The sequence below is a fragment of the Oncorhynchus nerka genome, linkage group LG14 (genome assembly GCF_034236695.1).
Source record: "Oncorhynchus nerka isolate Pitt River linkage group LG14, Oner_Uvic_2.0, whole genome shotgun sequence".
NCBI lineage: Eukaryota > Metazoa > Chordata > Actinopteri > Salmoniformes > Salmonidae > Oncorhynchus > Oncorhynchus nerka.
Genome location: NC_088409.1, coordinates 80,126,758 through 80,151,810, shown reverse-complemented (window position 1 = coordinate 80,151,810; position 25,053 = coordinate 80,126,758). Strand labels below are relative to the sequence as shown.

The 25,053-nt window shown below is 45.6% G+C and overlaps 1 protein-coding gene across 1 annotated transcript in view; it reads left to right on the top strand.

The window, feature by feature from the left end:
• LOC115119511 (solute carrier family 12 member 9-like) overlaps positions 1–25,053 on the top strand; it is a 59,394-nt gene that overhangs the window by 18,606 nt on the left and 15,735 nt on the right. The window contains exons 7-11 of the mRNA XM_065000475.1: positions 4,121–4,278; positions 5,353–5,435; positions 6,717–6,841; positions 17,295–17,487; positions 21,373–21,547. Of these exons, the coding sequence (XP_064856547.1) occupies positions 4,121–4,278; positions 5,353–5,435; positions 6,717–6,841; positions 17,295–17,487; positions 21,373–21,547 (734 nt within the window). The remainder of the gene's footprint in view (positions 1–4,120; positions 4,279–5,352; positions 5,436–6,716; positions 6,842–17,294; positions 17,488–21,372; positions 21,548–25,053) is intronic.

The window sequence follows — 25,053 nt, the reverse complement described above, 5'->3', positions numbered from 1 at the left end:
CATTCTCTTTCTCTGGGTAAGTGAAGAGAGAGGGTGGGTGGGTGGGTGGGTGGGTGTGTGTTCATTTCCTGAAGGAGTGTCCTTTGGTGTGTATTTGTGTATCTCTATCTCCTCTATGGATGAGTGGCATTGTAGTGTGTGTGTGTGTCTGGTTGGTGTGTGTGTGCACCTGTGTGTATTGTGTCAGTGACCTTTTGGCTAATCCCATCCTGCTATTGAAGCTTATGTATTTATTACTGACTAAATAATTAAATAAATGTATTCATTTTGTTCTGCTATCTCCTTCATGCAGCCTGTTTGTGGAAGCTGTGCTGTCCCACAAGGCTCTGCTATCTCCAACATGCAGCCTGGTGTGTATGTGGAAGCTGTGTAATCCCACAAGGCTCTGCAATCGCCAACATGCAGCCTGGTGTGTGTGGGAAGCTGTGTAGTCCCGCAAGTCTCAGCTATCTCCAACATGCAGCCTGGTGTGTGTGTGGGGAAGCCTGGTGTGTGTGGGGAAGCTGTGTAGTCCTGCAAGTCTCTGCTATCTGCAGCCTGGTGTGTGTGGGGAAGCTGTGTAGTCCCACAAGGCTCTGTTATCTCTTTGCTTTTTCTTCTGATTTTTAGCCCCCCATATGGCTTTTATTAGTGTGTGAGAGAATGTTGTACTGTGTCTCTCACACACACACACTGTCTCCCCCCCCCCCCACACACACACACTCGCTGGCTCGTAGTGCTAGTCTCTTGTCCAGACATTGTGAGGCAACAAGTCCAACATTCTCAGTCTGTCTGCTCTCCATCTGTCTCATACCTCTGTTCCCTTGCATTCACCCCACTGCAGAGTGCCTGTCCTTGGCTCTCTCTGTCCATCCTCACATTATTTGCTTGCTGTCTCTCCACCACAGAGATCTCTCTGTATCTCTTGTTCCCTCTCTCTGTCTCTTTCCATGGCAGTAGCGTGGTGAAAGCGGTCTTGTCTGCTGGTGGACTTCACCCTCTTACCCTTACTACAACTGGTCCTGTCACTGCCATCACACAGGTAGAGAGATGAAGGTTCTTATGTTGTCCATGTCCTCTGTAATCCTGTGGACCCCAGGAAGAGTAGCTGCTGCATGAGCAACAGCTAATGGAGACCCTCGTAACTTAACCACATAAACATAGTATCAGGAAGTAGAATGTAGCCAGCGAATAGGAGAGGGGTGAAGTAAAGACAGAATGAGAGGTAGTGAGTGAATGAGAGAGGGAGAGGAGCTCTGCAGGCCTTGTTAGCTATTGATCCCATTTTATACTCTTCAGCCACAGCCTAGCCCCCAGGGAGCACTTAACCATCACACATTCTCTCTCGCGCGCTCTCTCTCGCGCTCTCTCTCGCGCTCTGTATGGCCCTCTCTCTGTATGGCCCTATCTGCTTGCCTCCCCTCTGTAGTTGGTTCTGAAAAAATAAGAAATGGCAAAAGAACATGAATGTATGAATAAACAAATAAGAGTATGATTGAGGGGATCAACAAATGAGAGAAAGAGCAGATGAGGTGTGGAATGAGAATGAGCGTCCAATCTCTCCAGGCTCTTTCACTCATTTAACTGCATTCCCCTCTTAAAAAACCTATTTTCTTCTGTCAGGTGCTTTACTTCGTTCTGATCTTTATTTCCATGGCAGAGCTCATTCCAGCTTCATGATCCGATCAATAATCTACATTATGGGATGGAGGGGACGCCAGGACGGACACACTCGCACACTCAAAAACAACCGTATACACACATGCTTCTACAAATGCATAGCCTACACAGACATGTTAATAAAAATGACCATATGAAAGTACCCAACTGTGCATGAACACACACAAATGCACTTATTCTCTCCTCTGCTCTCTCTGCATGGCTGTCACCTCTTTATGATGGCTTTGTTTTGGAGTGCAGATTTGAAAATGTCAAGCCCGTTCGGATTTATACTGCACCTGCCACACGTCACAAGGATTAATAACAAGGCCATAGCACTGACCAGCTCCATTACACACACACACACACACAAAAGTCACTTTCAATGATCCAACCAACACACGAGCATACACTCAAATGGGTGTTTTTTTTTTTTTTGCTATTCTGTGTGTGTGTGTGTGTGTGTGTGTGTGTATTGCTTGTGGAAAGGACCGTTGAAAGTGAATCACTATTAAGCATATGTCAGAGAGCCTGATTAAAGCAATGGCTCAAACATTTTACTGCGGCACCCGACTCATAACACAGACGAACAATCGCACACACACATCAACTAACACGCACAAACCAATCATTGGCATTTCCTAATTTTCGGGGGAGATATTAATTTATCGTGTGTGGCTCTATCTGGGTTTCAGTGTGAAAAAATGGTGTTCAGATGTGTGGCTGGACGGAACAATATTTAATAGGGCCATGATGATAAGTATTAAAACTAGACGACCTGAAAGAACGTGACGGGAGTCTTAATTACAGTGGAGAGTGAGGGAGAATGGACACAGTAGTGGGCAGAGAGGGGGAGCGAGAGAATAGATACTTGGGTGGGGAGCGAGGGAATGGACACTGGTGGGCGGAGAGGGATAAGGGGAAGGAGAGAAGGGACACGGGTGGGCAGAGAGGGAGAAGGGGACGGCGAGCAGGGACACGAGTGGGCAGAGGGGGAGAAGGGACACTGGGGTGGGCAGAGGGAGAAGGGGATGGCGAGCAGGGACACTGGGGTGGGCAGAGGGGGAGAAGGGGACGGCGAGCAGGGACACGGGTGGGCAGAGGGGGAGAAGGGGACGGCGAGCAGGGACACGGGTGGGCAGAGGGGGAGAAGGGGACGGCGAGCAGGGACACGGGTGGGCAGAGGGGGAGAAGGGGACGGCGAGCAGGGACACGGGTGGGCAGAGGGGGAGAAGGGGACGGCGAGCAGGGACACGGGTGGGCAGAGGGGGAGAAGGGGACGGCGAGCAGGGACACTGGTGGGCAGAGGGGGAGAAGGGGACGGCGAGCAGGGACACTGGGGTGGGGAGAAGGGGATGGAGAGAAGGGACACCGGGGTGGGCAGAGGGGGAGAAGGGGACGGCGAGCAGGGACACTGGTGGGCAGAGGGGGAGAAGGGGACGGGGAGCAGGGACACTGGGGTGGGGAGAAGGGGATGGAGAGAAGGGACACTGGGGTGGGCAGAGGGGGAGAAGGGACACTGGGGTGGGGAGAAGGGGACGGGGAGAAGGGACACTGGGGTGGGGAGAAGGGGACGGGGAGAAGGGACACTGGGGTGGGGAGAAGGGGACGGGGAGAAGGGACACTGGGGTGGGCAGAGGGAGAAGGGACACTGGGGTGGGCAGAGGGAGAAGGGGACGGCGAGCAGGGACACGGGTGGGCAGCCAGGGGGAGCGAGAGAGATTGAAAGAGGGGTAGAAAGACCTGATGGAATGGGGGGGGGTAGTAGGTTGAGAAGGAGGAAATAGTGGTTGAGGGAGATATTGTGAGAGTGAAGAGCAGTGGGGAGAGGAGCAGACTTGCTTTACTGATTTTGATTTCTACAGCTCCATTGTGTGGGAAAGGGGTGGAGTTGAGGCAGGGCACAATCAGAGAGGGGTGTCCATTTTCTCTCTGATTTCTCTCCATCTCTTATTCAAGTATTAAGATAACACACAGCAAATAAAGTCGGAACATCTTTCTTTCACCCACTGTCTCACCCCTTTCCTCTTGCACCTATTCATGTCGATGTTTGTTTACATTTACATTACATTTAAGTCATTTAGCAGACGCTCTTATCCAGAGCGACTTACAAATTGGTGCATTCACCTTATGACATCCAGTGGAACAGTAGTGCATCTAAATCTTTTAAGGGGAGGGGGGGGGTGAGAGGGATTACTTTATCCTATCCTAGGTATTCCTTAAAGAGGTGGGGTTTCAGGTGTCTCCGGAAGGTGGTGATTGACTCCGCTGTCCTGGCGTCGTGAGGGAGTTTGTTCCACCATTGGGGGGCCAGAGCAGCGAACAGTTTTGACTGGGCTGAGCGGGAACTGTACTTCCTCAGTGGTAGGGAGGCGAGCAGGCCAGAGGTGGATGAACGCGGTGTTTGCGTGTTACCATTCACTCTTCATAGGTAACACGTGTTTAATTTGAATTGTGTATAATAATCTAATTTCTCTCTCAGTATTCTCCTCCAGAGGGACTACAGTTTCCTGCGGGACATTAATGTGTGGAACCCGTTGGTGACCGTTGGTGTGTACTCCTCCACCATGTCTGCTGCCATGAGTAACCTGATAGGGGCCTCTCGCATCCTCTACGCTCTGGCACGGGACGACCTGTTTGGTGGGTACACCCATGTCCTCTTCTCTCTTGTTCTCTCCCTCATTATTTTTCTCTATAGCTGCTTCTGTCGCTCCTTTCACTGGCGTTGTGTGGATAGGGGAGATGAATAGCGATATTAAGCAGGGTTCCTGTGTAGTGGGCAGCTGGAGCAGGGGAGATGAATAGCGATATTAAGCAGGGTTCCTGTGTAGTGGGCAGCTGGAGCAGGGGAGATGACTAGCGATATTAAGCAGGGTTCCTGTGTAGTGGGCAGCTGGAGCAGGGGAGATGAATAGCGATATTAAGCAGGGTTCCTGTGTAGTGGGCAGCTGGAGCAGGGGAGATGAATAGCGATATTAAGCAGGGTTCCTGTGTAGTGGGCAGCTGGAGCAGGGGAGATGAATAGCGATATTAAGCAGGGTTCCTGTGTAGTGGGCAGCTGGAGCAGGGGAGATGAATAGCGATATTAAGCAGGGTTCCTGTGTAGTGGGCAGCTGGAGCAGGGGAGATGAATAGCGATATTAAGCAGGGTTCCTGTGTAGTGGGCAGCTGGAGCAGGGGAGATGAATAGCGATATTAAGCAGGGTTCCTGTGTAGTGGGCAGCTGGAGCAGGGGAGATTACTCAAAACCATACTGAACCAAACTGACTGACTCAGCTCTGGATTGCTAGCAATGCTTTTCAGGGGTTAAAAAGAGATTTTAGTTGTTGTTTTTTTGTCTTCTTTGCCTAGTTGACTGTTTGATTAAAGGTGTCTAACTTCAAATGAAGTTCTTATCATACGGCATCACCTTGTCACTCTCCTACACTCACTGGCTAATATAGTGTAACACACATATACACACCTCATCTCACCCAGTTTAAAACTATCTGCTTTGTCTTCTGTCTTACCTTTCTTTCCTCTCTCCTATCCTCTCCTTTTATTTCCTCCCTCTCTCCATCCCCTGTTCTTGGCTGCATTGGTTTGAGTTGAAAGTCTCCTAATTTAATTAATTTCATGTATTAACTGTGAAATGTGGTCCTTAACTTTAATCCCCTCCGTTTTGCTCCTTCTCGACCTCCCTCTTGCTCTCACATATGCTCTCGCTCTCTGCAGGCACGGTGTTGTCTCCAGCTAAGAAGACATCTGGCAATGGGAACCCCTGGGTGTCTGTCCTCCTATCCTGGTTCCTAGTACAGGTAAAACAATGGGAAGTCCTGGGTGTCTGTCCTCCTATCCTGGTTCCTAGTACAGGTAAAACAATGGGAACTCCTGGGTGTCTGTCCTCCTATCCTGGTTCCTAGTACAGGTAAAACAATGGGAACTCCTGGGTGTCTGTCCTCCTATCCTGGTTCCTAGTACAGGTAAAACAATGGGAACTCCTGGGTGTCTGTCCTCCTATCCTGGTTCCTAGTACAGGTAAAACAATGGGAACTCCTGGGTGTCTGTCCTCCTATCCTGGTTCCTAGTACAGGTAAAACAATGGGAACTCCTGGGTGTCTGTCCTCCTATCCTGGTTCCTAGTACAGGTAAAACAATGGGAAGTCCTGGGTGTCTGTCCTCCTATCCTGGTTCCTAGTACAGGTAAAACAATGGGAACTCCTGGGTGTCTGTCCTCCTATCCTGGTTCCTAGTATAGGTGAGACACAGGATAGATTAGGTCTAATTTCACACGCTCAATAATCTGATCAATTCAGATGAAGGAAAGATGGATTGAGAGAGTAGAGGAGAAAGGGAAGTCATTTGAGATTACTGAGAAATGGCCAAGACTTAACAAGAAAGGGAGACCAGGGGTGAGAGTGGAGGCAGGAGATGGGAGGGTAAAGATGCAAAGAGGAGAGAGCTCTGTTAATGATTGGCTAGTCAGATACTCTTCAAGAAGTGAGAAAGGCTAAATGGCTTGTCTTTCTCTTCCTCTCTCATCCCTCACTCCGTTTCTCTGCTGGAGTGGGGGAGTAATTAGAGGAAATCGTTAGCCTGTATCAGAGCTCATTGAGTCACTAGTCCTGGCCCTCTTTCTATCCCTCTTATGCTCTCTTTCGCTCTCAGCTATTTCAATGATACACTGATGACACGAACGATAATCTAATCTCACTCCATGTTAAACAATCTCAGACGAGAGAAAGGGAGCAATGGATGGAGGGAGCGAGGGGTGAGTAGAACAAATCTGGGGAAATGTTGCAGTATCATGTACACGTTACATGGACTGGGCATACAGCATGAAGACGAGTGACCTGATCTCACACACACAGATGATTGAGTGGTGCACTGGCAGGCCCATCATTTGCCCATGCTGGCCTGTGGCTGAGGGCTCAGTTAATAGCTAATTAATGCTTTTGTAAAAGAGCCTCTCGGGTCAACTAGGTAGACTGACTTAGCATTGGGGAGGTCAGAGGAGAAACTATTCCTTCCCTCCGTCCTTTTTCTCTCTCCCGTCAATGAAACATTAATCACAGTTTTACTCTTTTCTCCATCTATAGTTGGTGTTGTTCACAGGGAAGTTGAACACCATCGCCAGCATTGTAACCATCTTCTTCCTGCTGGTCTATGCAGCTGTGGACCTGGCCTGTCTGGCTCTGGAGTGGGCCTCGGCTCCTAACTTCAGGTACTAAGTCACTGTATTTATCACATGCGCCAAATAAAAGTGGTGTAGACTTTACAGTGGAATGCTTGCTTAAGAACATTGCCCAACGATGCAGAGTTAAGAAATAATAATACAAAATGAAATGGTAATTAACGTGAGGAATAACATAAAGTACAGAAGAATTGTGCTATGTACAGGTACCAGATCAATGTGCAGGTGTACGAGGTATTTTGAGGTAGATATGTACATGAAGGCAGGGTAAAGTGACTAGGTATCATGATGGATATTCTTATTCTTATTATAAAGAGCAGAGTAGCAGCAGCAAGTGTGTGTGTGTGTGTGGGGGGGGGGGTGTTGGTGGCACCTTAATTGGGGAGGACGGGCTCATGGTAATGACTGGAGCAGGATGAGTGGAATGGTATCAAACACAGCACACATGGGTTTCCAGGTGATTGATACCATTCCAGCCATTATTATGAGCTGTTCTCCCCTTAGCAGGCTCCTGTGGCGTATGCAGTGTTTGGATCTGTGTGGGAGGGACAGTGTTTTGTGTGTGTGTGTACAGTGCGCTAAAAATATTCAGGCCCCTTGACTTATTCTAAAATTGATTAAATCGTTTTTTTCCTCATCAATCAATACACACTACCCCGTAATGACGAAGCAAAAACTGTTTTATCAACATTTTTGCAAATTGATTAAAAATTGAAAACTGATATCACATTTACATAAGTATTCAGACCCTTTGCTATGAGACTTGAAATTGAGCTCAGGTGCATCCTGTTTATATTGATCATCCTTGAGATGTTTCTACAACTTGTTTGGAGTCCACCTCTGGTATATTCAATTGATTGGACATGATTTGGAAATGCACACACCCGTCTATATAAGGTCCCACATTTGACAGTGCCAAGCCATGAGGTTAAAGGAATTTTCCATAGAGCGCCGAGACAGGATTGTGTCAAGGCACAGATCTGGGGAAGGGTGCCAAAAGATTTCTGCAGCATTGAAGGTCCCCAAGAACACAGTGGCCTCCATCATTCTTAAATGGAAGAAGTTTGGAACCACCAATACTCTAAGAAGAGCTGGCTGCCCGGCCAAACTGATCAATCGGGGGAGAAGGGCCTTGGTCAGGGAGGTGACCAAGAAACTGATGGTCACTCTGACAGAGCTCTGGAGTTCCTCTGTGGAGAAGGGAGAACCTACCAGAAGGACAACCATCTCTGCAGCACTCTACCAATCAGGCCTTTATGGTAGAGTAGCCAGACGGAAGCCACTCCTCAGTAAATGGCACATGATAGCCATCTTGGAGTTTGCCAAAAGGCACCTAAAGGACTCTCAGACAATGAGAAACAAGATTCTCTGGTCTGATGAAACCAAGATTGAACTCCTTGGCCTGATTGCCAAGCGTCACGTCTGGAGGAAACCTGGCACCATCCCTACAGTGAAGCGTGGTGGCAGTATATGGATGTTTTTCAGATGCAGGGACTGGGAGACTAGTCGGGAACGAGGGAAAGATGCAAAGTACAGAGAGATCCTTGATGAAAACCTGCTCTGGAGTGCTCACGACCTCCGACTGGGGCAAAGTTCACCTAACAGGACAAGACACTAAGCACACAGCCAAGACAAAGCAGGAGTGGCTTTGGGGCAAGTCTCTGAATGTCCTTGAGTGGCCCAGCCAGAGCTATTTGCAGATTTCACAACCTGCTACACTTATGAGAAACACATGTTTGGTACATCATACTATCATTTACGCACTCTGAGCATTGAGCATGTGTCTAGTTTCTTTGTCCTATTAATGTTGACGGAGCTTTGTGTGTGTGTGTGTGTGTGTGTGTGTGCGCGCAGAACTACCTGATTGCTAGCTAGCTAAATTTATTGCCTAGCAACAAACTTCTTAAGAAGATTCGTGAGAACATATTTGTAAGAAAATCATTCAATCTTAAGATATTCTTGAGGAATTGCACTTACACTATCTTATGAACTTATTATTTAGTGCCCAGCTTTTCGTCAACAAAGTCATTTTTTTGGTTTGTTTTACATCCATTCAAATTCTAATAGTTCCTCACAGTAAAAAGTCTTTCCAACACTCTCCCTCTGATCAGTGTCGCTGATAAATAGGCTGAGGACGTGTGTATTTGTTGCTATTTTGATGATGGCCAATTTCGTCTTCATACTATAGCATAGCTGTCCGCTTCATACTTTCCTCGTCAATTCATTATCTTATAGCCTACTTCTGGAAAGGTAGGCCAAGGTTTTTTCATATGTTTTCAGGAAAGGAGAAATATTTGCTGGTGGCTTTGATTGACGGGTGCTTTACTGGTGTGTGAGTTGGCTGATTATCTCTATAGACCTATACGGTATGTCCCTTCAGTAAGTTTCCTAAAGTAGTCTGTCTGAACACCTATTTTAATATGAATAAACTCTCCTGTCATGATTTCATCGTGTAAAAGGCCTATTTTCAGTAGCTTAGGCTACATTAGGACTCATTACTTCTTTGAAGAGAGGATGCCATGCTCTCTATCTGATGGTTGGATGGTGTGGAAAGTTAGTGTTCCACAGTGTGCACCAGCTGGGTGTTGCGGCCACATGCTAATTAAGACATAAACTGGCCACAGCTCCCAGCTGCACATCTGAGAAGGACTGAAAATAAGTGTGTGTTGAATACTGTGAATCCTCAAATGTTGATGTAATCACAATTAATCACATTTTAATTGAAGTTACGATATAGACATGCAATATCCACTGCGCAAACACACACCAAGACACACCTCCTTTCACTCAAGCAGGCAGCACAGTTCAGTTAGTCTTAGAGCTAAGAGTACCTAGATAATCATGTCGTGCAGCTCTAATGTATGCCGTTAATGATGTGTGATTGAGTTGGTGTGTGGACACGTATATCACAACACATTTTTCATTAAGGAGAAACTATCTCTAGAAGTTCCTACCTCACTACTTCTGTCCAGATCTGTGCTTGTCCATGTGTCAAGGGTATGTAAAGTTAGAAAGTTTTATGTGTATGTATGTTACCCAAACTTTTCCCTCTCTCCGTATCGCCCTCCCTATTGGTCGATGGGGTTCAGCTGGGGGCTGATAAGGCACGTGGTTGGCTAGCTGCTGTGGTGCACTTCCTTAATTATATTAGCATGTTGCTGCTGCTGTTGCAGGGCGGGTTCTGGGTGTTGTTGTTTTTGTTGTTGTTGATTGTGTTCCCTGCACCTCTTTCCAGGCGAAAATCATTTAAAGCCATTTAGCGCTGCTCTCCCCTGAGAACTGCTCTGTAATTAGCATAACTAATTTAGCAGAAATATTTCCTTTCCCCTAAATTTGGCACACGGTTGTTTAACTGATGGGAAGGGGAGGGGACTGCTGAATTATGATGTAGCGGAAGAGCTGTCTGCTTGTTAAGTGTGTGTGTCTGCGTGTGTGAAAGAATATTGTGTATAGGGGTGTGAATATTTTTTTAATTAAAAAAAAAAAACGGTGTCCCGTGAATGTGTCCACTGTGTCCAACACACTCCTCTTCATCTTTCTGAATGTGTGTGTAAAGGGGTTGGCTGCAGCTTCATCAGTGACTGGCTCCAGTTTTCCAGAGCGCTCCTCTGGGGCAGTATGTTCACTGCTGATGTGACTGACTACTGGGTTTAGAGGACCGGGCTGACTGGCTTAGACACACACAGGCTAGGTTTTTGGGTAAGACTTGAAGCCCAGGCTCTGTTATTAACTACACATGCAGTGAGTCTGACTATTCTGTCACTCTTGGCGTACATTTTGTGAAGGTTACTCTAATTACAGTGAGAGACCCTTCTGAATGATATGACTGACGTAATGTCTGAATGAGCACTCACTGACGTACTTCTAGATCTGCCAGCTTTGAGTGCACTTGAGTGTGTGTTTGCAGAGCGGGGGTGTTTTAAGGTGATGGTTGGCAGTAGCACAGTTGTGTCCTCTCTAATCATGACGTGTCTTTTGGCTGGCTGCCGGGTCCCCTCTCTCTCCCTAAGTACTTGATGGTGGACACTTTTTTTTTGTTTTCGCTGATGTCAGCAAAGTGACATCAGTCATTGGGAAATGATTGGGTTGCGGGCAAGGAGGGAGGTGGGAAGAAGGGGGAGACATGGGGAGTGCCAGCGATACACTGACACTAATGAGAGAGGGATTACAAAGAGCAAAAGAAAGGGAGGTGGAGAGGGAGCACAGGCAGGGTGAGCTTTTAAAATAATAACACTGTCAGGGAGGGAGAGAGGAGTGGAGGGATGTGAGGGGAGGAAGGGGGGGAGAGAGGAGTGGAGGGATGTGAGGGGAGGAAGGGGGGGGTTAACACTGAGAAGTAAGACATTGGGGGTGACAAATTATGTGAAATTGGCAATAAAACTAATGGAAAGTGGGGAGAGAAAGTTAGAGCAAATAGTAGGGGAAAGAAGAGCTTTTCACTCTAGTGATGGAGAGAACGGAAAAGGAGAGAAGGGTAGTCTTCTCTATCTCTCTCCCCATCACGTTTTAGTGGGGGCTATGAAGCATTTAGTGCTTGGGTGTGTTCCACTCTGTTAATGAAGCTGTCTTTTAGCGTAGCCTAGCGCTCCCAGCTGGGCCCGGGCCTGTTCATTTGGATGGAAATGACAGTAGCTATCCTTAATAGCTGTTTATCTGCTGAAGATGTTATTGCAGGAGATTAGGGTCACTACGTGATCAATGACCCTACCTTTTCTGCACCTGCCCATATGGGGGAGCTCAGACGCATTACACACGCACATCACACACACTGACACACACACACCTCCCTTGGACTTTTTCACATTTGATTGTATTACAAAGTGGGAATAAAAATGAATTTAATTGTATATTTTAACGATCTATACAAAATACTTCAAAGTGGAAGAAATCAATTTTTCTTTTAGAGATGAATGAAACATGAATATACAGTGGGGCAAAAAAGTATTTAGTCAGCCACCAATTGTGCAAGTTCTCCCACTTAAAAAGATGAGAGGCCTGTAATTTTCATCATAGGTACACTTCAACTATGACCGACAAAATGAAAAAAAAAATCCAGGTCACATTGTCGGATATTCTTTTCACTTTGACATTATGGAGTATTTTGTAAGTTGATTACAAAAAATTCCATTAATCTCTTTCAATCCCACTTTGTTAAGCAACAAAATGTTGAAAAAAGTCAAAGGGGGTATAGACTTTCTGTAAGCACTGTATATATATATATATATATATACACACGCTTACACTCACTCACAAACATAGCCCCTCTAGTAAATTAATAGGATATATGTCAAAAACCCTCAGTTCCAGAATGGGATGAAAATGGCAGACCTTTTGGTCAGGGGGAAATTCAAACCAGTCTAATTGGAATGAATGGTGGTAGAGGCATAATCCTGCTTTTATTTTGGTGGAAAATACAAGTAAGGCATGTGATACACTACCATAAGTATGTGGATGCCTGCTCGTCGAACATCTCGTTCCAAAATCATGGGATTTAAATGGAGTTGGTCCCTCGTCTGCTGTTATAACAGCCTCCACTCTTCTAGAAGGGCTTTCCACTAGATGTTGGGGCATTACTGTGCTAATTTCAGGCAGTGCTGATATGGATTTTTAAGACCAACCAAAACCTGCTTTTAGCAGGAACTCAGTTGGTTATATCATGAATTTTGACAGCAGAACCTCCTTTTTTCTGACAACAGAAACTCCGTCGCGGCCTATCCAGCCGTGACGCACACTGCACATATGGAACAAGAGTAGCATAAAGTGCTTTTGGTGCCTGTATAGTTCGTATTTATTAACATAAAAACATTTTTTCTTATTTTGTTTTATTTGGCATAGCATCCCCTCTCAATAAATGCCTTTTTTTTGTCTTACCCAATGCAATTGCCAAGTAGTCAAGACTGTCGATAAAGGGTTTGGTTCCTGAGATCGCTTGGAAATAAATCTTAATCACCGACCCTTTATTAAAATATAACATTTGAGAGGAGTTAAACAGTGTGCAGACATTCCCTTATCTATGCATTTTTGGCAGGCCCACATTATTCTGGCCATTCAGGTCAGGTATTGGACAAACGTAAAACCCAGTCCATGATGTAGATTACGTGTCCATGCCCATCCTGAAACGACAGATGAGAACCTCAGTGAACCTCGTATTTAGAAGTAACCTGTAACAATTGTTTGTTTTCCATTTCATATGTTCACAACCCAAGCCCTCCCGTAGGCCTATATAACAACGGCTGGTTCAACAGCACAACCCAAGCCCTCCCGTAGGCCTATATAACAACGGCTGGTTCAACAGCACAACCCAAGCCCTCCCGTAGGCCTATATAACAACGGCTGGTTCAACAGCAATGTATTTTTTTTATGCTGGCCATTTTTATGATGACATTACATTTTACCTTTATTGTTTATAAAAAAAGTATTTTTTCTTTTTTACAACCAATCTTATTAGAATGATTCACCTTTCTGGTTTTACGGTTACAACATATGTGGTGCGCATGCAATGCAACTTCTGGAGATGTTTGAATGCGATCTGATTGTAAAATGGTTCCGATTTTGTTCATAAAACAGACCTATTTGAGAGCACTATAACAGTGAGTAGACATTCTCTCTTTCTCTATATTGGATCTTTGTCCAGCTACTGTGAAAACCCTCCATAGTCTGTGTTTTAACATTCTCCCAGCGGGGAGCAATTGTGGTGCCTGTAAGTCTGACATCGCCAATTTAAAACAAGTTGTTTTGTTTAAAATTAGTTTTATAGGTTGTCTTTTTAGGCCTTAACAATAATGAATTTAACCTTGCTTATTGACAATGTTTGGCATGTCCATACTCGGACGCCTCTCCTTCCAGTTCTCTGCTGCCAATGACTGGAACGAACTACAAAAATCTCTGAAACTGGAAACACTTATCTCCCTCACTAGCTTTAAGCACCAACTGTCAGAGCAGCTCACAGATTACTGCACCTGTACATAGCCCACCTATAATTTAGCCCAATCAACTACCTCTTTCCCAACTGTATTTAATTAATTAATTTATTTTGCTCCTTTGCACCCCATTATTTTTATTTCTACTTTGCACGTTCTTCCATTGCAAATCTACCATTCCAGTGTTTTACTTGCTATATTGTATTTACTTTGCCACCATGGCCTTTTTTGCCTTTACCTCCCTTCTCACCTCATTTGCTCACATTGTATATAGACTTGTTTATACTGTATTATTGACTGTATGTTTGTTTTACTCCATGTGTAACTCTGTGTCGTTGTATGTGTTGAACTGCTTTGCTTTATCTTGGCCAGGTCGCAATTGTAAATGAGAACTTGTTCTCAACTTGCCTACCTGGTTAAATAAAGGTGAAAAAAATAATGCAATGTACAGTAGGCCTAGCCTCTATTTCAGTTTGAATGCTATTGAAGACATGCAATTACTTAGAACGATGTGGACTGCAAATGGGTTGAAATAGGTCTACATTTTATTTCATTTCTCTAAGCCATTTAACAAACTAACTTTACAGTTAGTCGTTCTGCCCCTGGCAGTTAACCCACTGTTCCTAGGCCGTCCATTGTAAATAAGAATGTGTTCTTAACTGACTTGCCTATTTAAATAAAAAATGTCAGAATTGGAGAAGATTCCAAGGCAATACATAAAGACATTAAGTACACAATTTGAAGCAACCACACATTTGACCATGGAGCACGTTCTGATTGGCCAGTGAGGGGGCGAGCCTTGACACACCCACAACTTGTTTATTCATCAAAACCCGGCCCTTTCGCTCCAACGCCAGCAAGTGCGCTGTTATTTGTGATGGTGAAAATGGCAAAAATATTTCTGACACCCCTGAAACTATAACACTGTTTCCTGCGCTTAGATTTACCATTGTGATAGGCTTGTTGAAATGGAGCCCTCAATGTTTGTTTTCTTGGAAAGCTGTGACTGCTATTATACGATACAAGAACAGTACTTGTTGCATTTACAACTTGTCTAAATTCTATCATTAGCTGATTTCAACCGGTGTATGGCTGTGGATTGACTGCATTGTTTGAATGGAATGTTGGCATAATATTGGCAGCCCTTTAAACTGGCTGGCTAGCTAACAAACACAAAGTGCAGATCAATTCATTATTTTCCACTATCTTATCACACCATGGTTGACCAACTCCCTGACCAAAATGGCTGACCTTTATCAAGTCAAATTGAAGTTTCTTGGTCGTGTACACAGTTCAACAGGTGTTATAGCGATGCAGCGAAATGCTTATGTTACAAGCTCCTAACAATGCAGTCAAATGTCAAACCGCTAGAATGTAAGAAAATAAATCAAGAATGGCAGACAAATTCAATTAACAACCCAAATAGCAGTATCAAAATGCTATCCATACATAAATTCAGCAAAAAAAAGAAACGTCCCATTTCAGGACCCTGTCTTTCAAAGATAATTAGTAAAAACTCATAACTTCACAGATCTTAATTGTAAAGGGTTTAAACACTGTTTCGCATGCTGGTTCAATGAACCATAAACAATTAATGAACAAGCACCTGTGGAACGGTTGTTAAGACACTAACAGCTTACAGAGGGTATGCAATTAAGGTCACAGTTATGAAAACTTAGGACACTAAAGAGGCCTTTCTACGGATTCTGAAAAACACCAAAAGATAGATGGTCCCTGCTCATCTCCGTGAATGTGCCTTGGTCATGCTGCATGAGGACTGCAGATGTGGCCAGGGCAATAAATTGCGATGTCTGTACTGTGAGATGTCTAAGACAACGCTACAGGGAGACAGGACGGACAGCTGATCGTCCTCGTAGTGGCAGACCAAGTGTAACACCTGCACAACAACTGCCAGAGTTACACCAGGAATACACAATCCCTCCATCAGTGCTCAGACTATGCAATAGGCTGAGAGGCTGGACTGAGGGCTTGTAGGCCTGTTGTAAAGGCAGGTCCTCACCAGACATCACCGGCAACATCACCCATGGGCACAAACCCACCGTCCCTGGACCAGACAGGACTGGCAAAAAGTGCTCTTCACTGACGAGTCGCGGTTTTGTCTCACCGGGGGTGATGGTCGGATTTGCGTTTATCGTCAAAGGAATGAGCAGGATCAATTTGGAGGTCCATCATGCAGTGTGTCACAGCGTCATCGGACTGAGCTTGTTGTCATGCAGGCAATCTCAACGCTGTGTGTTACAGGGAAGACATCCTCCTCCCTCATGTGGTACCCTTCCTGCAGGCTCATCCTGACGTGACCCTCCAGCATGACAATGCCACCAGCCATACTGCTCCTTCTGTGCGTGATTTCCTGCACGACAGGAATGTCAGTGTTCTGCCATGGCCAGCGAAGAGCCTGGATCTCAATCCCATTGAGCACGTCTGGGACCTGTTGGATTTGAGGGTGAGGGCTAGGGCCATTCCCCCCAGAAATGTCCGGGAACTTGCAGGTGCCTTGGTGGAAGAGTGGGGTAACATCTCACAGCAAGAACTAGCAAATCTGGTGCAGTCCATGAGGAGGAGAGGCACTGCAGTACTTAATGCAGCTGGTGGCCACACCAGATTCTGACTGTTACTTTTGATTTTGACCCCCCCCCCCTTGTTCAGGGACTCATTATTCAATTTCTGTTAGTCACATGTCTGTGGAACCTGTTCAGTTTATTTCTCAGTTGTTGAATCTTATGTTCATACAAATATTTACACATGTTAAGTTTTCTGAAATAAACGCAGTTGAGAGTGAGAGGACGTTTCTTTTTTTGCTGAGTGTAGGGGAATTAACACACGCTAAACTAAGAATATCTACAGCAGTGATGCATAAAACATTGAGTTGCACCACCCCATTTTACCCTTAGAACAGCCTCAAATCATTGAGACATGGGCTTTACTTTCGAAAGCTTTCCACAGGGATGCTGGCCCATGTTGACTCCAATGTCCCTTGGTTGGTGGCTGGATGTCCCTTGGTTGGTGGCTGGATGTCCCTTGGTGGACCGTTCTTGATACACAGAAAACTGTTGCGGGAAACCCAGCAGCGTTGCTGTTCTTGACTCAAACCGGTGCGCCTGTCAGCTACTGCCATACCCCGTTCAAAGGCACTTAAATATTTAGTCTTGACCATTCACCATCTGAATGGCACACACACACAGTCCATGTCTCAATTGTCTCACTCACTCACACATGAACTAACACACACTAATTTACTCTCGCTCAAACTCACGCACATTAACACACACACGTGCATGGACACTACACACAAACTGTACACCTTTTCTATAGATGCAGTTAGTCATTAAGACTGCTCACAAAAACACAGCAGATAAATAACCCCATCACTTTCTATATACTGACTCACCTCCAGTTGTTTATCATGCTTAGATGGAGTTTTACATTCACTTAGAATGCTCACGTGAGTGGGAAAGCGAGAGAGAAATTAAGATAATTTGCATCTCTGAAAGCAAATGCATTTACGTGTGTGTGTGTATAAACCCTCTCCCCTCTCCCTCCAGGCCCACATTCCGTTACTTCACGTGGCATACCTGTGTGCTTGGCATCGTGGGCTGTGCTGTTATGATGTTCCTGATCAACTCTATCTACGCCTCAGCCTCTATCGCCTTCATGCTGCTTCTACTGCTGCTCATCCACTACCTCAGCCCTACCAGCAGCTGGGGCTATATCAGCCAGGCTCTCATCTTCCACCAGGTACACAGTACCGTGTGTACACACACACACTTCTGCGCCACATTCACTTCCTCAGCTACATCAGTCTGCAGAACATTATGATGTCATCCAGTAGGGTTGAGCTGTGTCCAGATCGTTATACTGTACTTCTCATCTCGGGATTTACGGTATTACCGGTTTAGTACACAAAACTGCATAAAAGCCCATTGGGCGTCTATTACCAGAATGCTAACAAAATTTGCATAATTAATAGCGAATTTCAAGCTGCTAGATAAGTATTGTATGTTAACGAGCGCAAACTAAAATAAATGAATCGCAAAGACAGGCAATCTAGCTCAAAGTTAAACATATATAGGAGTTACTGAATGTCTTTTTTGGTGAGTTTAGACATCTTCAAGCGATTGTGAATGAGCAACGCTGTGCAAGTGAACCCATTTGTTATGCATCCTTCTCTGAAGGAACAACAACGGTGCTGTCGCTAGTGCAGCATCCGTACATGTGTGGAGTCTGGATTCACTAGGGCAACGGGCCTGCTTGCTCTGACTTGAGGGAGGGGGATTAGCAGACGGGCTGAGAAGAGAGAAGGGAAAAAAGCACCAGAGAATCAAGATAACAGTGGCAGTTATACAGAACTCATCCAAAGGGCTTTGACTTCTCAAACATGGCAGAAAGCTAACACAATATGATCCCCTGTCGCCTTATTAATTCAGCCTCTTAGATGTCTAGCAAATTAAACTTGAGGGTCGCATTAATGCAGAATTAGTTCATACAGGAAAACAATATAAAATGCATAAGAAATAGTGTATTTTGGCTGCGTTTTGTAAACGCAGGTCTAAAAAGCTTCTTGTTGTAATTTCTGCTCGTCATCAGACTAATTTTGTGCTTCTGTTGCACTTCTCCACTCAAATGAAAATTCACGAACAGGCATATCAGCAGACAGCGCTCTGACTGATGTGGAGCTACTTTTCTCAGTGTAACCAGCCTACTTTTCTCCAGTAAAATGCTAGATTAACTTTAAAACATAGGAAATGCAGCTGGCTACATTATTTCTATCATAAACGGAGCTGTGAGGGGAACGGCACCTCAGTACCTCCAGGCTCTGATCAGGCCCTACACCCAAACAAGGGCACTGCGTTCATCCACCTCTGGCCTGCTCGCCTCCCTACCACTGAGGAAGTACAGTTCCGCGCAGCCCAGTCAGAACTGTTCGCTGCTCTGGCCCCCCAATGGTGGAACAAACTCCCTCACGACGCCAGGACAGCACCTTCCGGAGACACCTGAAACCCCACCTCTTTCAGGAATACCTAGGATAGGATAAAGTAATCCTTCTCACCCCCCCCCCCCCCCCCCCTTACTAGATTTAGATGCACTATTGTAAAGTGGCTGTTCCACTGGATGTCTTAAGGTGAACGCACCAATTTGTAAGTCGCTCTGGATAAGAGCGTCTGCTAAATGACTTAAATGTAAATGTAATAAACATTATAAATATGATGGCCATATTTACAAACAAGTTGCTCAACTATGGTAAGCTTCATAATGTAGAATAATGTGCCAGGTGAAATTTAAGAACGCTATTTGCTTTATCTCCTAACGTATTGCACAAGTTGACTGTGGGGAATTTACTTAAGTAGCTACAAATATTACAATTTATTGAAAAACTTCAAATAAATAGTTTTGACGGTATTGGAAAAACCATCCCATGGCTATTTGGAAATACCCTGGTATAAGGTGTGTGTATATACGGTATACCGCCCAAGCCTCTTATCCAGAAGTGTTTGTGCATTTGTCCTCTATTTTACAAGCCTTTTGCTCTGCACACCATATTTTCAAGGAGGGGGGTAGTGTTGCTAGGAGGGACCGTTGCCAAGGGGACGGTTGCCAGGGCAGTAAGGTGCCAGGAGCCTGTCAAAAGCTAGGCTGCTCCAGGAGCATTATTACAGCCACTTAACTTATTGAGCCTTTCTCCTCCACTGCTCCCTCTCCTCCTCTCCTCCCCATCCCCCAGTCCCCAGGGAGAGAGGGAAACGAGGGGAACGCAGAGAGACTGGCCCACTTAGATTAAACTAAACTGTGTGTGTGCGTGTGTCTGGGGATTACGAGGGTGCATGTTTCGGCAGTGCTCAGTATGGATCGGTGCCAACTGGGTGACATTGAGGAAAGACGAAGAAGGGATTCATGTGATCCAGCCAAGGAGATGCAAGCTGATCGTATTGAAGGAGTGATAGAAATTAAGTTTATAGATTGATAAAATAATACAAGTTGGAAATGAAATGGAAGAGGGTAATGGAGAGGAGTGATTGAGAATAGAAGTGATGGATCAGAAGATGGAGATGGATCAGGAGAGAGGGTGATGGAGAGAGACGGCGTGAGGGAGAGATGGAGCGGTAGATGAGTGGAGGAGGCAGAAGCACATTGACTCCAGGACCTTTCTCTGTTTAGCAGAAACTTTGATAATGATGATTATGATTGTGTTATTATGAGTGTTTAGCGTTCTCATCATTAGCAGTATGTAAACATGAACATGCACACACTCTCACATAAACATGCATACACACACACACTAATTATTCAGATGAGGTTGTCTGGTCATAAGCATGGTTTCAGTACTTTTTATCATAGTGATTAGTTATTAAAATACTTAGTGTCTCCTGTAAAGTAAACAGTGATCTTAAGGAAACTTAGACTACACATCTTTCACATATCCAGCCATGCCCCTTCAGTGATCACTCCAAGGAAGGTGGAAGGAACAATGTTTTCAGAGGATTTTAATAGTCCCATTATCTTGAATATCTGCCATTTGGACCTAGTATTTGCTAATTATCTCTATGGTTGGCTAGGTAACAGGAATGAATATAGGAGAGGCAGGTTTATGTTCCAGACTTGGAATGTTTCAACATTAGTACTATAGATATAATTACAGCTCTGTGATTTTATGTAATGAGAATATGGCTGGAGGTCGTCGGTACTCCCTTTCCTTATTGACAACTATCTCTTCATGACCACCACACACACCCCTCCTACACACTCCCTAGTCTGCAGTCTCTGCTACAGGCTCATGTCTTAATGGGATTCTGATTGTGGATCCAATTTGTTTCTGCATTGGCGGAATCCTGACTAGACCACACAGACACTCTGCAGACAGGGAGCTTGGTGTGGGGGATGCACAAAAACGTGTGTCAGAGGAGAGTGAAAGAATGGTTTTATTCAGAGTGTTAAACTTTAGCGATATACACCATTTTTCTAGTTGCCTTTAGTAACCAGATCTGTGATTTAGCCAACTCCTCTGTGGTTTGTTGTTGTACCAAACATAATGTATATGACATGAACATGTATGGTATAACAATGAACAACTGGGGAGTTTGCCAAATCATCTGGCCACTACAGTAGTAGCAACATGCCTTGGCAACCAATGTACTCTACACATGTAGGATCTTCATTTGATCAGTCTTCTGTTGCTGAGAATTTTACTGTGCCGAAGGAAATGCAGAGGAGCTTTGATTGAAATGAATTCACTGAAAGCCCACACTAACACATGGTTATCTTAACAGTATTGCACCTTTCATGTAGCCTACGGCTAATAGCCTAACTACCGGACTAAAAGTATTTTGCTGTGACTATTGGTCAAATTAAGATTCTGCCTCTGTGTGTTACCAGTCATCCAGTCCTGATAACTATTGTGTGTGCAGTATAGAGCAGTGGTTACCAAGCATGGGTACTAGGACCCCTGGGAGTACTTGGCCTATCCATGGGGTAATTGAGAAGGCTCATGAGACCAGAGGGGGTACTCCTTCTGGCAGAGCAAAATTCAGTTGGTGGTACATTTAACCCAAAACGGTTGGGAACCACTGCTATAGAGAATACAGTATATAGCTCTGTTGTAACCGGTCTCTCTTTCTCTCCCTCCAGGTGCGTAAGTACCTGTTGATGTTGGACGTGCGTAAGGACCATGTGAAGTTCTGGAGACCCCAGGTGTTGCTGATGGTATCTAACCCCCGTAGCAGTGTAGGTCTCATCACCTTCATCAACGACATCAAGAAGAGTGGTCTCTATGTCCTGGGACATGTACAGCTAGGAGACCTGGGTAAGAGGGCATACGGAGATGTTGGCTTTTCCAGAGTAAAGAAGCCGTTCCCATTTCACTTCCATTATTCCCCAAGAGTGGCTGAATACCTCCCACTCATCTCTTTCAGTTCAGGCTTCTTGGTGAATGTCTAGGGGAATTGTTAGACTGAGTTGATGTCAACCCAATGTTTGAAGAAGTATGTCTCTGACTTGGCTAGTACAGTAACTAAAGTTATATGTGTGGTAAGCCAGGCTGCGTAACAGTGTGACTTTTATTAGATACACCACCTCGTTCACGAAAATAGTCCGCTCCTACAGACAGCGAGTCGCTGCCAGGCGCTTGTTCCAGTATCTCAGAAATGTCCGGCCTCCTGGGCTTTTCACCCACATCAGTGTCTAGGGTTTACCGAGAATGGTGCAACAAACAAAAACATCTAGTCAGATGGCAGTCCTGTGGGCGAAAACAGCTCCCTGATGAGGTCGAAGGAGAATGGCAAGAATAACAGGTAACAGGCGGGCCACAAACGGGAAAATAACGACACAGAACAGCAGTGGTGTGCGCCAGGGGTTCCCAAACGTTTTCATTCAGGACCCCCTTCCAGCATTGGAGAACATCCTGCACCGACCCGTCGCGCCGGCACAGTTTGGGAACCACTGCTGAACTGTATCTCGGGAATTCATAACTCGCCGGTCCTTGTCACACCGGGCTCCACTCCTATCAGCTAAAAACAAGAGCGCCTCCAGTGGGCACGCCATCCCCAACACAGGACAACTGAGGAGTGGAAAACATTACCTGGTCCAACGAATCCCGGTTCCTGTTGCATCATGCTGATGTCAGAGTCAGGATTTGACATAAGTAGCATGAGTCCATGGCCCCATCCTGTCTGCTGTCAACAGTAAAGGCTGGTGGTGTGTGGGGAATGGTTTCCTGGCACAGGTCATGTCCCTCGGTCAGGTCCCTTGATACCAATTTAGCAACGTTTCCATGCCCCCAAAAAATCAGACTATTCTGACCCTGCCCCCTCTATGCATCCAGAACTGGTACTGGATGGGTGTACCTAATAAATTGGCAACTTTGTGTGTGTGTGTGTAGTGCTATATGGTGTTCGGTGATCAGGCTGTTCTCTGTAGTGTAGGTGTGTGGTGCTATATGGTGTCCTGTGATCAGGCTGTTCTCTGGTGATCAGGCTGTTGTCTGTAGTGTAGGTGTGTGGTGCTATATGGTCTCTGGTGTTCAGGCTTCTCTGTAGTGTAGGTGTGTGGTGCTATATGGTGTCCTGTGATCAGACTGTTCTCTGTAGTGTAGGTGTGTGGTGCTATATGGTCTCTGGTGTTCAGGCTGTTCTGTAGTGTAGGTGTGTAGTTCTATATGGTGTCCTGTGATCAGGCTGTTCTGTAGTGTAGGTGTGTGGTGCTATATGGTCTCTGGTGATCAGGCTGTTCTCTGTAGTGTAGGTGTGTGGTGCTATATGGTGTCCTGTGATCAGGCTGTTCTCTGTAGTGTAGGTGTGTGGTGCTATATGGTGTCCTGTGATCAGGCTGTTCTGTGTAGGTGTGTGGTGCTATATGGTGTCCTGTGATCAGGCTTTTCTCTGTAGTGTAGGTGTGTGGTGCTATATGGTGTCCTGTGATCAGGCTGTTCTCTGTAGTGTAGGTGTGTAGTGCTATAGGGTGTCCTGTGATCAGACTGTTCTCTGTAGTGTAGGTGTGTGGTGCTATATGGTCTCTGGTGATCAGGCTGTTCTCTGTAGTGTAGGTGTGTGGTGCTATATGGTGTCCTGTGATCAGGCTGTTCTCTGTAGTGTAGGTGTGTGTTTCCCTATGGTCTCTGGTGATCAGGCTGTTCTCTTTAGTGTAGGTGTGTGGTGCTATATGGTGTCCTGTGATCAGGCTGTTCTCTGTAGTGTAGGTGTGTGGTGCTATATGGTGTCCTGTGATCAGGCTGTTCTCTGTAGTGTAGGTGTGTGGTTCCCTATGGTCTCTGGTGATCAGGCTGTTCTCTTTAGTGTAGGTGTGTGGTGCTATATGGTGTCCTGTGATCAGGCTGTTCTCTGTAGTGTAGGTGTGGTGCTATATGGTCTCTGGTGTTCAGGCTGTTCTGTAGTGTAGGTGTGTAGTTCTATATGGTATCCTGTGATCAGGCTGTTCTCTGTAGTGTAGGTGTGTGGTGCTATATGGTGTCCTGTGATCAGGCTGTTCTCTGTAGTGTAGGTGTGTGGTGCTATATGGTGTCCTGTGATCAGGCTGTTCTGTGTAGGTGTGTGGTGCTATATGGTGTCCTGTGATCAGGCTTTTCTCTGTAGTGTAGGTGTGTGGTGCTATATGGTGTCCTGTGATCAGGCTGTTCTCTGTAGTGTAGGTGTGTGGTGCTATATGGTGTCCTGTGATCAGGCTGTTCTCTGTAGTGTAGGTGTGGTGCTGTATGGTCTCTGGTGTTCAGGCTGTTCTGTAGTGTAGGTGTGTAGTTCTATATGGTATCCTGTGATCAGGCTGTTCTCTGTAGTGTAGGTGTGTGGTGCTATATGGTGTCCTGTGATCAGGCTGTTCTGTAGTGTAGGTGTGTGGTGCTATATGGTGTCCTGTGATCAGGCTGTTCTCTGTAGTGTAGGTGTGGTGCTATATGGTCTCTGGTGTTCAGGCTGTTCTGTAGTGTAGGTGTGTAGTTCTATATGGTATCCTGTGATCAGGCTGTTCTCTGTAGTGTAGGTGTGTGGTGCTATATGGTGTCCTGTGATCAGGCTGTTCTCTGTAGTGTAGGTGTGTGGTGCTATATGGTGTCCTGTGATCAGGCTGTTCTCTGTAGTGTAGGTGTGTGGTGCTATATGGTCTCTGGTGATCAGGCTGTTCTCCGTAGTGTAGGTGTGTGGTGCTATATGGTCTCTGGTGTTCAGGCTGTTCTGTAGTGTAGGTGTGCGGTTCTATATGGTATCCTGTGATCAGGCTGTTCTCTGTAGTGTAGGTGTGTGGTGCTATATGGTGTCCTGTGATCAGGCTGTTCTGTAGTGTAGGTGTGTGGTGCTATATGGTGTCCTGTGATCAGGCTGTTCTGTGTAGGTGTGTGGTGCTATATGGTGTCCTGTGATCAGGCTGTTCTCTGTAGTGTAGGTGTGTGGTGCTATATGGTGTTCTGTGATCAGGCTGTTCTCTGTAGTGTAGGTGTGTGGTGCTATATGGTGTCCTGTGATCAGGCTGTTCTGTGTAGGTGTGTGGTGCTATATGGTGTCCTGTGATCAGGCTGTTCTCTGTAGTGTAGGTGTGTGGTGCTATATGGTGTCCTGTGATCAGGCTTTTCTCTGTAGTGTAGGTGTGTGGTGCTATATGGTGTCCTGTGATCAGGCTGTTCTGTGTAGGTGTGTGGTGCTATATGGTGTCCTGTGATCAGGCTGTTCTCTGTAGTGTAGGTGTGTGGTCAGACTGTTCTCTGTAGTGTAGGTGTGTGGTGCTATATGGTGTCCTGTGATCAGGCTGTTTTCTGTAGTGTAGTTGTGTGGTGCTATATGGTCTCTGGTGATCAGGCTGTTCTGT